This window comes from Triticum aestivum, chromosome 7B, assembly GCF_018294505.1.
Source record: "Triticum aestivum cultivar Chinese Spring chromosome 7B, IWGSC CS RefSeq v2.1, whole genome shotgun sequence".
In the NCBI taxonomy this organism is placed as follows: Eukaryota; Viridiplantae; Streptophyta; class Magnoliopsida; order Poales; family Poaceae; genus Triticum; species Triticum aestivum.
Genome location: NC_057813.1, coordinates 610,203,714 through 610,219,397, shown reverse-complemented (window position 1 = coordinate 610,219,397; position 15,684 = coordinate 610,203,714). Strand labels below are relative to the sequence as shown.

Below are 15,684 nucleotides of genomic sequence, written 5' to 3'. Positions count from 1 at the left end.
TGGAGATGGAGATCAAAGGCGCAAGATGATCATGGCCATATCATGTCACATATTTTGATTGCATATGATGTTTATCTATTATACATCTTAATCTTGCTTTGATTGACGGTAGCATTTTTAAGATGATCTCTCACTAATTATCAAGAAGTGTTCTCCCTGAGTATGCACCGTTGCCAAAGTTCGTCGTGCCCAGACACCATGTGATGACCGGGTGTGATAAGCTCTACGTCCATCTACAACGGGTGCAAGCCAGTTTTTGCACACGCGGAATACTCAGGTTAAACTTGACGAGCCTAGCATATGCAGATATGGCCTCGGAACACGGAGACCGAAAGGTCGAGCGTGAATCATATAGTAGATATGATCAACATAATGATGTTCACCATTGAAAACTACTCCATCTCACGTGATGATCGGTTATGGTTTAGTTGATTTGGATCACGCGATCACTTAGAGGATTAGAGGGATGTCTATCTAAGTAGGAGTTCTTAAGTAATATGATTAATTGAACTTAAATTTATCATGAACTTAGTCCTGATAGTATTTTGCAAATTATGTTGTAGATCAATAGCTTGCGTTGTTGCTTTCATATGTTTATTTTGATATGTTCCTAGAGAAAACTGTGTTGAAAGATGTTGGTAGCAATGATGCGGATTGGATCCGTGATCTGAGGTTTATCCTCATTGCTGCACAGAAGAATTATGTCCTTAATGCACCACTAGGTGACAGACCTATTGCAGGAGCAGATGCAGATGTTATGAACGTTTGGCTAGCTCAATATGATGACTACTTGATAGTTTAGTGCACCATGCTTAACGGCTTAGAATCAGGACTTCAAAGACGTTTTGAATGTCATGAACCATATGAGATGTTCCAGGAGTTGAATTTAATATTTCCAGCAAATACCCGAGTTGAGAGATATGAAGTCTCCAACAAGTTCTATGGCTAAAAGATGGAGGAGAATCGCTCAACTAGTGAGCAAGTACTTAGATTGTCTCAGTACTACAATCACTTGAATCAAGTGGGAGTTAATCTTCCAGATAAGATAGTGATTGGCAGAGTTCTCTACTCACCATCACCAAGTTACTGGAACTTCGTGATGAACTATAATGCAAGGGATGACGAAAACGATTCCCGAGCTCTTCGTGATGATGAAATCGACGAAGGTAGAAATCAAGAAAGAGCATCAAGTGTTGATGGTTGACAAGATCACTAGTTTCAAGTAAAGGGCACAGGGAAAGAAAGGGAACTTCAACTAGAATGACAAGCAAGTTGTCACTCCCGTGAAGAAGACCAAAGCTGGACCAAAGCCTGAAACTGAGTGCTTACACTACAAAGGAAATGGTCACTGGAAGCGGAAATGCCCTAAATATTTGGTGGATAAGAAGGATGGCAAAGTGAACAATGGTATATTTGATATACAAGTGTTTGATGTGTGCCTTACTAGTGTTTATAGTAGCCCCTGAGTATTTGATACTTGTTCGGTTGCTAAGATTAGTAACTCGAAACAGGAGTTACAGAATAAACAGAGACTAGTTGAAGGGGAAGTGACGATGAGTGTTGGAAGTAGTTCCAAGATTAATATGATCATCATCGCACACTCCCTATACTTTCGGGATTAGTGTTAAACCTAAATAAATGTTATTTGGCGTTTGCGTTGAGCATGAATATGATTTGATCATGTGTATTGCGATACAATTATTCATTTAAAAGTTAGAGAATAAATTGTTATTCTGTTTACATGAATAAGACCTTCGATGGTCATACACCCAATGAACATAGTTTGTTGGATCTCGATCGTAAGTGATACACATATTCATAATATTGATGCCAAAAGATGAAAAGTTAATAATGATAGTGCAACTTATTTGTGGCACTGCCGTTTGGGTCATATCGGTGTAAAGCGCATGAAGAAACTCCATAAAGATGGATTTTTGGAATCACTTGGTTATGAATCGTTTGATGCTTGCGAACCGTGCCTTTTTGGCAAGATGACTAAAACTCCGTTCTCCGGAACAATGGAACAAGCTACTGACTTATTGGAAATAATACATACCGATGTATGCGATCCAATGAGTGTTGATGCTCGTGGCAAGTATCGTTATTTTCTGACCTTCACAAAGATGATTTGAGCAGATATGGGTATATCTACTTGATGAAACATACGTCTGAAATAGTCGAAAGGTTCAAAGAATTTCAGAGTGAAGTGGAAAAATCATCGTAACAAGAAAATAAAGTTTCTACGATCTGATCACGGAGACAAATATTTGAGTTATGAGTTTGGTCTTCAATTAAAACAATGTGGAATAGTTTCACAAACTCATGCCACCTGGAACACTACAAGCATTATGGTGTGTCCGAACGTCGTAACCGCACTTTATTGGATATGGTGCAATCTATGATGTCTCTTATCGGTTTACCACTATCGTTTTGGGGTTATGCATTAGAGACAGCTGCTTTCACGTTAAATAGGGCACCATCTAAATCCGTTGAGACGACATCGTATGAACTATGGTTTAGCAATGAACCTAAGCTGTCATTTCTTAAAGTTTGGGGTTGCAATGCTTATGTGAAAAAGTTTCAGCATGATAAGCTCAAACCCAAATCGGAGAAGTGCGTCTTCATAGAATACCCAAAGGTAACTATTGGGTACACCTTCTATCACAGATCCGAAGGCAAGTTATTCGTTGCTAAGATGGATCCTTTCTAGAGAAGTAATTTCTCTCGAAAGAAGTGAGTGGGAGGAAAGTAGAACTTGATGAGATAATTGTACCTTCTCCCTTATGGGAAAGTAGTTCATCACAGATATCAGTTCCTGTGATTCCTACATCAATTAGTGAGGAAGCTAATGATGATGATCATGAAGCTTCAGATCAAGTTACTACCGAACCTCGTAGGTCTTCCAAAATAAGATCCACACCAAAGTGGTATGGTAATCCTGTTCTGGAAGTCATGTTACTAGACCATGATGAACCTACGAACTATGAGGAAGCGATGATGAGCCCAGATTCCGCGAAATGGCTTAAGGCCATAAAATCTGAGATAGGATCCATGTATGAGAACAAAGTATGGACTTTGATTGACTGGCTCGATGATCAGCGAGCCATGTTAAATAAATGGATCTTCAAGAGGAAGACGGACGTTGATAGTAGTGTTACTATCTACAAAGCTAGACTTGTCGAAAAAGGTTTTTGACAAAGTTCAAGATGTTGCATACAATGAGATTTTCTCACTCGTATCGATGCTTAAAAGTCTGTCCGAATCATGTTAGCAATTGCCACATTTTATGAAATCTGGCAAATGGATGTCAAAAAAAAATTGCATTCCTTAATAGTTTTCTTAAAGAAGAGTTGTATATGATGCAACCAGAAGGTTTTGTCAATCCTAAAGGTGCTAACAAAATGTGCAAGCTCCAGTGATCCATCTATGGACTGGTGCAAGCATCTCAGAGTTGGAATATACACTTTGATAAGTTGATCAAAGCATATAGTTTTATACAGACTTGCGGTGAAGCCTGTATTTACAAGAAAGTGAGTGGGAGCACTAAAGCATTTCTGATAAGTATATGTGAATGACATATTGTTGATCGGAAATAATGTAGAATTATTCTACAAAGCATAAAGGAGTGTTTTGAAGGACTTTTTCAAAGAAAGACCTCAGTAAAAGCTACTTACATATTGAGCATCAAGATCTATTGAGATAGATCAAGACACTTGATAAGATTTTCAATGAGTACATACCTTGACAAGATTTTGAAGTAGTTCAAAATAGAACAATCAAAGAAGAGTTCTTGCCTGTGTTGCAAAGGTATGAAATTGAGTAAGACTCAAATCTCGACCACGACAGAAAATAGAAAAAGAATGAAAGTCATTCCCTATGCATCAGTCATAGGTTCTATAAAAGTATGCCATGCTATGGACCAGACTTATTGTATACTCTGCCATGGTTTGGCAAGAGAGTACAATAGTGATCTAGGAGTAGATCACTTGACATTGGTCAAAATTATCCTTAGTGGACTAAGGAGATGTTTCTCGATTATGGAGGTGATAAAAGAGCCCGTCGTAAAAAGTTACAACGATGCAAACTTTTACACCAATCCAGATGACTCTAAGTCTCAATCTGGATACATATTGAAAGTGGGAGCAATTAGCTAGAGTAGCTCCGTGCAGAGCATTGTGGACATAGAATATTTGCAAAATACATACGGCTCTGAATGTGACAGACCCGTTGATTAAGCTTCTCTCACAAGCAAAACATGATCATACCTTAGTACTCTTTGGGTGTTAATCACATAACGATGTGAACTAGATTATTGACTCTAGTAAACCCTTTGGGTGTTGATCACATGACGATGTGAACTATGGGTATTAATCACATACAGATGTGAATATTAGTGTTAAATCACATGGCGATGTGAACTAGATTATTGACTCTAGTGCAAGTGGGAGACTGAAGGAAATATGCCCTAGAGGCAATAATAAAGTTATTTTTTATTTCCTTATATCATGATAGATGTTTATTATTCATGCTAGAATTGTATTAACCGGAAACATAATACATGTGTGAATACATAGACAAACATAGTGTCACTAGTATGCCTCTACTTGACTAGCTCGTTGAATCAAAGATGGTTAAGTTTCCTAGCCATGGACAAAAAGAGTTGTCATTTGATTAACGGGATCACATCATTAGGAGAATGATGTGATTGACATGACCCATTCCGTTAGCCTAGCACTTGATCGTTTAGTATGTTGCTATTGCTTTCTTTATGACTTATACATGTTCCTGTAACTATGAGATTATGCAACTCCCGTTTACCGGAGGAACACTTTGGGTGCTACCAAACATCACAATGTAACTGAGTGATTATAAAGGAGTACTACAGGTGTCTCCAAAGGTACATGTTGGGTTGGCGTATTTCGAGATTAGGTTTTGTCACTCCGATTGTCGGAGAGGTATCTCTGGGCCCTCTCGGTAATGCACATCACTATAAGCCTTGCAAGAAATGTAGCTAATGACTTAGTTACGGAATGATGCATTACGTAACGAGTAAAGAGACTTGCCGGTAACGAGATTGAACTAGGTATTGGATACCGACGATCGAATCTCGGGCAAGTAACATACCGATGACAAAGGGAACAACGTATGTTGTTATGCGGTTTGACCGATAAAGATCTTCGTAGAATATGTAGGAGCCAATATGGGCATCCAGGTTCCGCTATTGGTTATTGACCGAGAATAGTTCTAGGTCATGTCTACATAGTTCTCGAACCCGTAGGGTCCGCACGCTTAAGGTTTCGATGACAGTTATATTATGAGTTTATGAGTTTTGATGTACCGAAGGAGTTCGGAGTCCCGAATGAGATCAGGGACATGACGAGGAGTCTCAAAATGGTCGAGACGTAAAGATCGATATATTGGACGACTATATTCGGAGTTCGGGAAGGTTCTGAGTGATTCGGGTATTTTTCGGAGTACCGGAGAGTTACGGGAATTCGCCGGAGAGTATATGGGCCTTATTGGGCTTTAGGGGAAAGAGAGAGGAGAGGTTGGGCGCCCCCAAGGCCTAGTCCGAATTGGACTAGGGGGAGGGGCTGCGCCCCCTCCTTCCTTCTCTTCTCTTTCCCCTTTCCTTGACTCCTACTCCTACTACTTGTAAGGGGGGGGGGAATCCTACTCCCGGTGGGAGTAGGACTCCTCCTTGGTGCGCCTCGTCCTAGGCGGGCCACCCCCTCCCTTGCTCCTTTATATACGGGGGCAGGGGGGCACCCCATGACACACAAGTTGATCTACGGATCGTTCCTTAGCCGTGTGCGGTGCCCCCCTCCACCATATTCCACCTCGGTCATATCGTCGCAGAGTTTAGGCGAAGCCCTGCGCCGGTAGAACATCATCATCGTCACCACACCGTCGTGCTGACGGAACTCATCCCCGAAGCTTTGCTGGATTGGAGCCCGGGGATCGTCATCGAGCTGAACATGTGCTAAACTCGGAGGTGCCGTACGTTCGGTGCTTGGATCGGTCGGATCGTGAAGACGTACGACTACATCAACCGCGTTGTGCTAACGCTTCCGCTTACGGTCTACGAGGGTACGTGGACGAACACTCTCCCCTCTCGTTGCTATGCATCACCATGATCTTGCATGTGCGTAGGAAAATTTTGAAATTACTACGTTCCCCAACACCGCCAACCCCGAAGAACCAAGTCCGGCAACGGTCTGGCCAGTTCAATGTCTCTGGTTCAACCCCTTTATCAAGCAGGTCATTCTCAGCCTTGGCCCACAACGGTCGGGCTTTGAGGTAGCCACCTCACCCCGTGCGATGGTGATGCTCCTTCTTTGCAACATTTATCTTGTTTATGGCTAACATCTTCTTACTCCTCTCCGATGTCTTGTTGGCCACAAATGCATCTCATTGATCTCTGAGCTTCTCGTACCGGCTGATGAATTCTGGTGTCTTTTTTTGGTCGACAAACTTTGCTTTCGGGTCATTCTTCCACTTCCTGAATAGATCTTCCATCTTCTTGAGAGCAAAGGACTTGATCAATGGCTCTTTAACTGGATTCTCCGGATCGTCCTCTTCCGGTAGGGTGAAATTTACCTTCGGCGCTTTCCAAAGATCATCTTTCTATCTATCTTCGACAAAAGAAACTTGAAGCTCTTCATCCTTAGGCTGATTCCATAGCTCTATGCTGATCGGGATCATGTACCTAACAAGAACTCCGCACTGAGCAGTAAATGCCTCCTTGGTTCGGAGGGGTTCAATCGGTTGGCCACCGCGCGCAATTGTTGTGATCGTGAACCTTTCATCTGATTGCAACTTTTTCTTTGGGCCTCGTCTCTTTACCGAAGTTATGCTCGATCCGGAGGGCTAGAAATAAGAAGAAAGACGAGAGTTAATATGTGTAAATACCAAAACAATGAATGCATCAATTAGCTATAGTTAGCACATGCTTAATTAATATATATATATATACCTGGCCGGACTCTGTTCGGTCACCGGAGCCGTCATCACGGCCTCCTTCTTGCACCGGCATTCGGTCACCGGTCACGGTCTCCTCCGTTGTTCGAGGACCGTAGCCTGCTTCTTCACCCTCTCCTTCCAGACCATCACTTTCATTAAGATACGACATGACATCAGCTCCGACTGTGATTATGTCCCCCAATACCCCTTCTGCTTCCTTGTCTCGACCGTGCTCCATAGTTTCTGCAAATATTACAACATGGCAATTATTATACAAACATGACAGATGGATATATTAGTGGCAAACGTAGACCTAGCTATAGCTATTCACAACAAGGAATTATATTAATTAATGGCCTCAACGCTCTAGGGTATGGGGTGGCCTCGGCAACGCTTAAAGGGTTCGGGGTGGCCTCAACGACAACGCTCTTTTAACTTGGTAAAGGAGGGGTATATCGACAACGATGGCATACATACTTGGAAAAAAATGTTATCGGGGAGGGGGTATATCGACCCCCCCTCATGTCGAAGTTATCGGGGAGGGGGTATCAACCCCCCTCCCCCCTCATGTCGAAGTTATCAGGGAGGGGGTATCGACCCCCTCCCCCCTCATGTTGAATATATGTTGAATTCCCGAGAGAAAACATTCATCGAACAAAATTACAACAGAAAAGTTTGACCAAGTTTTCATATATCATCATCATCATCTACTACAAAAAAATTGACATATTCTTTACATATGAACATACAAACGTTTGCATATTCGACAATAATATCACCAAAAAACTTCTATGAACATTAAAAATTCTAACTTTTGCATATTCCTAGAACCCTCGACCCTCAAACTTTCGACCATAGAACCCTCGAACCCTCGACCCCTCAACCCTCGAACCCTCGGCGACCCTCGAACCTTTGACCCCTCGACCCCTATTCCTCCTCATGTCGAAGTTATCGGGGAGGTGGTATATCGACAACGACATACCCGATAAAGAAAAAAAAGAAAAAAAGAGGAGAAGAAGAAAGGAATAGAGGTGAAGAAGAAAAATAAATAGAAATACTCTATTTTTTTTCTTCTTCACCTCTATTCCTTTCTTCTTCTCCTCTTTTTTTCCTATTCTTATTTATTTCTCCTCTTCTTCCACTCCTCTTCTTCTCCTTTTTCCTTCTTCCTTCTTCCTAGCTAGATATATAATTTTTTTCTAAAAATGTAACTTTTCCATATATAAAACTTTTTCTTCTTCTTCCTTCTTCCTTCTCTTCCTTCTTCCTAAATATATAAAACTTTCCTAAAAACGAAACTAACCTAAAATGCACTAAATCAGAGAACATACATAGATAAAACTTTTCTAAAAATCAAAATTTTGCATATATGAACATATATACACAGAGAACATACATACATATATACATTTTTATAAAAAAAAAGCAAAAAACAAATCATCATATATATGAACAAAAAACAGAAAAAATAGGACATACAATCATATATACACACATACATATAATCACACATATGCACATAATCTAAAAAAACATCATATATATGAAAAAAGGGGGAAGGCCGGCGGCCGGACCGAACGTGGCGGCGGCGATGGGGGTGGGCTAGGGCAGGGGCGCGGGCGACGACGAAGAGAGCGACGACGGCGGCGGGGGCGGGCCGGGGCAGGCGCGCGGGTGACGGTGACGAGAGCGCGGCGACGGCAGGGGCGGGTCGGGGCAGGGGCTCGGGCGACGGCGACGGCGACGAGAGCGACGACGATGGCGGGGGCGGGCCGGGGCAGGGGTCCGGGCGAGAGCGACGGCGACGAGAGCGATGGGCGACGATGATGAGGGCGATGGGCGACGGCGGGGGCGGCGGGCAGCGATGAGGCAGCCTGGCGGCGTCGATGTCCTCGGCGTCGTTGAGGGCAACTGGTGATGAACTCTGCAAAATTCCTAAGTGCTACTTATATACCAAGAGCATTGGTCCCGATTCATCCCACAAACCGGTACCAATACCCACCTTTAGTCCCGGTTGGTGCCACCAACCGGGACCAAAGGTCTTTTTTCAGGGCGGGAAGCAGAGGGGTGCATTGGTCCCGGTTGGTGCCACCAACCGGGACCATACAAATGCACCCCTTTAGCCCTTTAGTCCCGGTTGATGCCACCAACCGGGACCAAAGGCCCTGTGCTGCCCGCGTCGCGACACGAAAGTTTATTTCCACCTCGCTAGTTGAGGGTGCTCGAGAGTGGTTTATAAGCCCCACTCTCGCTACCATCTCGAGCTCCTCTCAAATGCAGGCTTTCGGGCCTAGTCACGCTGTATCTGCCTATGGGCCTACTGGGCCTTCTGCGGGCCTGAATCCTGGCCCATGGGTTGGTTTCTAGTCGTATTCAGGCCGTGGTTGCCCAGTAGGTGGCATTTTTTTTAATTTTCCCATTTTTTTTGTTTTCTTTGGTACTTTTTTCCTACTTACAACAAAATACTTACTTTTGCTATTTTTATTTATTTTATTAAGGTTTATTTATTTTATTTTATGATAATTTATTTTATGTTGTTTTATTTTGTTTCTACATATTTATTTTATGCTTTCTTTTTGTAATTTTTATTATTTTTTTCTACTTTCAACAAAAGACTTTCTTTTTGTTTTCTTTTTTGCCTTTTGTATTTATTTTATGAAAATCTTTTTGCTTTTTAGTTGCATAAATTCTATAAAATTTTAGTTTCAATAATACTAGAGGTTTATAAAAGCTTTTTAGTTGATTCCTTTAGTACCAGTTCTAAGGCTGTTACAAAGGCATTTTATTTGGTACCGGTTCTAAGGCTGGGGCCCCACGAGCACCTTTAGTACCGATTCGTGGCATGAACCGGTAAAAGAGTTTTTTAGTTGATTCTTTCTGCAGCTGTTTTTTAGTCCCACCTCGTCAAGCGAGAGGCACTCACAGCGGTTTATAAGCCCTGAGTGCAGAGTCGACGAAGGAGAGGCGCAGTGCTCACCTACACGTTGCTTAGCTTCAAGCCTTGAGGAAGTGGTGTAGACTGCATGGAGCTATCAGTGTTTCGGACAAAAACTATAAATAGCTCCGTGCAGTCTACATGATTTCCTCAAGGCCTGAAGCTAAGCAACGTGCAGGTGAGCATTGCGCCTCTCTTTTATTGTTAATAACTTATTACAACTCCGAACTTCTTGTGTGTTCAAAATGCAACATTTGAGATATCAGGGTTTCATACGGAAACTCGTCTGTTACAAAAAGCATTCGAGATATAATTTAGTTTCAATAATACTAGAGGTTTTATAAAAGTTTATTTTGTTTTTACTTATTTATTAAACTTTATTTTGTTTCTACTTATATTTTCTTTTCTTTTTTGCTTTATTTATTTATTTTACTAGTAAACATGCACGTGCAACGCACGTATAGTTAAGAAGCTATGGTTTGCTCTCTCTCTCCTAACCTCTCCCGCTAAAGGGATAAGAGCATCTACGATCAGACTAGGCTCCTGCTTCAGTGAACCCAAAAATATGCCACTCCAGAATAATATGCCTGACTCTCCTCCCACCTCGCTCGTGGTTCAGTGAACCCAAAAATTATCGATAACACATCATTCCTGGCATATTTTATCTTTCGATGGAAACAAAAGAGTGTACTATGTTAGTTACAACCAGCTGACTAACAAGATCAGGTTAATCATCTTATCAATTTTAGGAACACCTAAATTCTTACCAACACAGGTAGTTCATACACGAATTTATTGCTCTCCCCACACACACAACTTCATTTAAAATAAAACCAGATAACCGAGTCTTCAGATGGTTAATCTTTTCCTAGACGTTCCAGATGCGGCATATTGAGAACATCTTGGCCTATATGTAAATGAAGAAAAAAAAGTTCATATGAAATAGTATGTTAGTAACCTCGAAACACAATTCTCTGATTTGAAACCACAGTGTCCCACACTTAAGTCTTCTTAGACAGTAATAATTGCTATCAAGCAAAACATCAAAATAGCTAAGAATTATCAAGATAGCTCAGAAATAGAAAATGGATTAATCAGTATTCGCATTTTACTCGAGAAAATATCATTCTTTCAATATCCAAAATTAGAAACTGTCAATGGTTTAGTATGATTGACACATTTACTGGGGATGTGATCATGTCATCTGCTCTCTGACGTCCCACAAGATTACTAAAAATAGAGAGATTTGTTTGCATATAGATCACTGAATTTCTGCTAGAAAATAATGGCTGAAACTTTACTTTAAAATGCAATGCTCAAATGTAGCAAAAACTCATTTCATTTTTTCCATGAACATGCTGCGTGTATAAATATATTATTAAGAAGAGAATAGTACATCAACCTAATGAAGGCCGACAGGAACAGCGACACCACAAAGTTTAAACAACCGTGAAACAAAAGAAGACACGACCTGAAACTAAACTTTGTTGTCTCTTCAGCAAATTATTTCCATGGATGTGACAAGTGACATGCCAGTTTAAATGAAGTAAATGAACAATGCATTTTCTAGATCTCAATTCTTAAACCCACAACTAATCATAGCTCCAATTTTACCCATTATCCTAAAATGCAACTCTATTTCTCCAGAACTATTACTCCGACCATCACTTCTGTATTCATGCAAAGTCCAAATATGTTGTCAAAGAAAGTAATGCACAAATGGTAGCCAAGTTAGACGAGTGTATTAATTTTGCATTGCCAAATAATCACCTAAACTTTGCCCTAAGACTCCATCCATGCCATGGGGAGTGGGATGATGGCCGGCAAGGCAGTCATAAATGCAATAAATCTTTGAAAAAATAATCGATGGAGATTCGGGATAAGATGCAGTGGGGCTCAGCTGAAATTTTGTGATGAATTGTTTTTAGAAGAACAGAATATAGCAAAATCAGTGCATGACCGAAGCCAGAGAAATTATTGATCAAAGTATCATCCATTAATAATTGTGTTCATTTTAGATTTTTGGTGCAAATGTCAGCATCAAGTATCTAAACATGAGCTTCGCATAGATTTAAAAAATATATGAATATGAATAAATATATTGAATGTCTAATCATGTTAACAATGAAGGATGGTAGAAACTCACCAGCTTCTTGATAGTCCCAGTGTTTATACTTATCTAGCAACATGGCGTCTAGGTAAACAATACTCTGTAAGCACCAGATTGTTCTGGCCGGAGACGCTTCACGAATTGCTTCAGAACCAAGGATGCTGACACTCATCGATCCATTTTTGATCTCGCTCACCAGCTGCCACTTGGCACAGCAGTTGCAACTTAAGTTACAGGTTAGTAAAAATTAAACTGACGAACAAAAAGTAGCTCCAGCTCCTGCTTGAGAACTCATACCATTTCTATTACAATTTGTAAAAATACCTAACCAACAAATGGTAACTGGCATGCATTGCCAATCACCCGGGAGCACCCTCGACATGACAATGGTAAGTAGCAAAGCGCTGCAATGATCATGTGGTTCCCACCCTCTTCCACTGTCTCCACTCTCCAGCGATCACTGTACTCTTTCTTCCTACAGTTGCATATCTTTTTTCATGTATAAGAAACATAGAGTTTGATGGACAAAATATTTTATGAAACTTATAGCAGCCAAAAGCATCTACAAATGAAAAACCCATAAGTTCACTATTTATCTCTTTTACAACATTGCTGGATTTTCAGTTCATGTAATGGAGCAAATGCAAGAAGGAACATATCGATCAGGTTGATGGCAGTATACTTCAAGACCCTCTCCTACTTCGTCTTAAGTTTTTCTAATTCCCTCACCAGATTCGGAAATCACAACTCACCTCAGTTTTTGGTTCATATATAAACAAACGTTTAAAATGCACATACATGGCCAAAACCGGGATTCTGAGTTATCTAATTTAACACCGTTCTCATTGAGAAAAATAACATACATGTCGAACCAGAATGTGGAGCTCGCTGGCACGAACAGCGCCCGTTTGCCCGAAGCCTCCATCGTGGCACACACCGCCGCCACGACCTGGTGGTACGTGACGAAGAACCTCTGCGCGGCCGCCTCCACGGCCTGGAAAGCCTGCACCAGCTCCACCTCTCTTTCCATTTCCTCTGCAGGAAGGCAATAGAGTTTGAGATGCATCAGAATTTTAGAAAGTAACTCTGAACTTCATGTATATTTTTCCAGAACTTTTAATTTCAAACTTGATTGCAGGCCAAAAGCTTATATGCACATGCTGAACCATCCAAATAACAAGTTAGGGCTGCATACTTACTGTTTTTTGTACAGAAAATCACCTTAACAAACTTGTCTATCTAGAATTTCATTAAAGTATTGTAATTTTTCATACATAAAACTAAATGGTTAAGTTTTTGCAGTCTAGATATGTCTTAAAAACACAAATGGTTATGATTTAACATTGAACAGAAAACATCAAATGTGCAGTCATGAAAATAACTGAAAATTGTTCTTTCCCCATAACATAGGATATCAAGGTTGAGGAGCATACTGTTGTCATGTCAATTTCCAAAACAACACATGAATTGTGATGTTTACTGGTGGAGCCTGTATAGGTGTTATTTCTCGTAGTGATAGCCAAAATGGCCTTGCAGTTGCATGAACTAAATGATGCTACCTAAATCGGTATTAATAATAGTGTCAAACCTTTATACATGCATAGTTTGGATTTGCATAATCACTTACTTCCATGTAGAAAAGTCAGTCATCTTAAGACATTGTCCAATCACCATTTAATCGTGCAGTTCTTGCAACCAAGACACTGTGGTCTGTGGATCCACGCAAGTAACAAATACAGTACCCACAGATAGGAAGGAGACTCAAGCAAGCAGTGGTTACCTGCAGGCGGTGAAGGTGCATGCATCCACCCTGTCGATGTTAGATCTTGCTGTGCAAATCTGGTGCCCTATAAATTGCTCTCGCTCGTTGTGGTTGACATAAGAACTTGTCCATCAAGTTCAGTACGACGGAAAATCAACATGTCGTCAACTTGCCATCAACTTCAGTACACCGCAAAATCAACATGTCATTAGCAAAATCAGTTCATGAAGGAATTATTTCTTAGCTTGATGAAGAGAGAATAGTTTTCATTCGGTTGTTGGTGATGGCGCACCGGGACGCGACTTGGTGAGGCGAGATGCTTCGTTGCTTACCTGTAAGAGGTGGCGACAATTCCTTCATGCGGCTGAGGGCTGTGCCGGCAGCGGTTCCGCAGCTTGTATTGGTGGCGCGTGGAGGGACAAGTAGGATGATCCCATCGGCGGCAACGGCGGCAAAAGTCGGCCCACAGTCATGGCTCCGACGACGGCTTGCATAAGGATGAGGTGGTGGTTCCAATGGCAGAGGCAGCCTGGGTCGCCTGCTCGGGGAAGTGAGGAGCGCGCCGGTGCGGTGAGGGCGATGTATGGGGAAGCGGGGAGATCGGGCGAGGCGGCGGGGAGATCCGGCGAGGCCGCGAGGGGGCGGGGAGGGAGGCGAGCGGGCGGAGGCGAGGCTGAGCGGGGGCGGCGTGAAGGGAAGGCGGCGGGCGGGGCGAGCGGCGGAGGCGGGGCAGCGAGCGGAGGCGGGGAAACTGTGGTGCGGGTGGGCGGGCAGTTGGCGAAGTGGATCGTGCATATTAGCGTTAGGTAAACGCTTGTGTGCGGCGCACCGGTCGAACTTTCGGCCGGTCGCATCGCTTGCTCGTTCAGACGCGTCTTTATCCCCTGCGATGCCTTATCCTCTTCTGATCTCCTCTCGTCCATTCATTTTCCCCAGCCTAAAAAATACAAGCATCTCGCTCATACCTTCTCTCTTCTTTTCCTAATCTCGTGCGTCACCGGCGAGTTCCTTGTGCGGGCGCCATGATCGTCCCCGGCGAGCTCCTTTGCGCGGGCGCCATGGTTGTTGCCGGCAAGCTCCTTGGGGCGGACTCCTTGTAGCATGAACGGGGGGACGACACCGGCGAGCTCCTTGGCGGGCGCCATGGTTGTGCACCACTTTCCTTCTCGTCCTCCTCCGGCCACGGCCATGGCATACTCGCAGCTCCGTCGCTGCATGGCCGTGCTACACCCGGCACCAGGAAAAGCTACCACCGGCGACGGGATTTGCTACAACCACTGGGGGCCATCCCACGGCGGTGGTGACCATGGCCCGACGGTGGTGACCATGGCCGGACGGTGGTGCTGCAACCAGTTTGTTTTTTCTACAACCAACCCCATTTTTTGCTACTAATGTCTTCGGATTTTGCTGGAAACAACCCATTTTTTTGCTACCGGCGTCTTGATTTTGCTGCAACCGGTGTCTGGTTTTGCTTCCACCATATCATGTTTATGCTGGAACCGACGTTTCATGTTTTTGGTTCCACCCTGTGCGAGTTTTTTGCTGAAACCGATGCCTCTTTTTTTTTTTTGCTTCCATGGTGTGTTTGTTTGCTGGAATCGGCACTGGTTTTTGCTACCACCACTTTTTTGGTTGTAAGCGACCCGGCTATGCCATTTTGATGTTGCAACCGGTGACGAGGATGGACGGCTGCATCGGAGCTGTGCCGCCGCACCGGAGTGCGGTCGTCGCCATGGGGAGCTGCAACCGCGGGAGAGGCTGCTGCATGCACGAAGACGGCGACGGTGACCAACAGCGACGACCGTGATCGGCGACGAGGGCAGCGACGGGGACCGACAGCAATGACGGCGACAGGCGACGAGGGCAGCGACGGCCGGAGAACGTGCAGGCGGTTCTTCAAGGCCGGGGGCATCG

At 43.1% G+C, this 15,684-nt stretch overlaps 1 protein-coding gene across 9 annotated transcripts; it reads right to left on the bottom strand.

Moving 5' to 3' along the window:
- Positions 1 to 10,529: 10,529 nt before the first annotated feature.
- Positions 10,530 to 14,763, bottom strand: LOC123159072 (uncharacterized). 9 transcript variants are annotated; one of them, XR_006479482.1, is made up of 5 exons: positions 14,103 to 14,763; positions 13,789 to 13,949; positions 12,306 to 13,043; positions 12,045 to 12,207; positions 10,530 to 10,805 (listed from the first exon to the last, which is right to left on the bottom strand). XR_006479482.1 is itself a non-coding variant. In XM_044576872.1 (4 exons), exons 2-4 carry the CDS (start codon positions 13,811 to 13,813, stop codon positions 12,333 to 12,335), a joined length of 348 nt encoding a protein of 115 aa, XP_044432807.1. In that variant the 5' UTR covers positions 13,814 to 13,949; positions 14,103 to 14,745; the 3' UTR covers positions 10,530 to 12,332. The 9 variants fall into 9 exon arrangements, 2 of the variants coding, with proteins under 2 accessions (XP_044432807.1, XP_044432808.1); XR_006479479.1 differs by having other exon boundaries at positions 10,530 to 12,207; positions 12,306 to 12,483; positions 12,872 to 13,043; positions 14,103 to 14,744; XR_006479481.1 differs by having other exon boundaries at positions 10,530 to 12,207; positions 12,333 to 12,483; positions 12,872 to 13,043; positions 14,103 to 14,743.
- Positions 14,764 to 15,684: the final 921 nt, after the last annotated feature.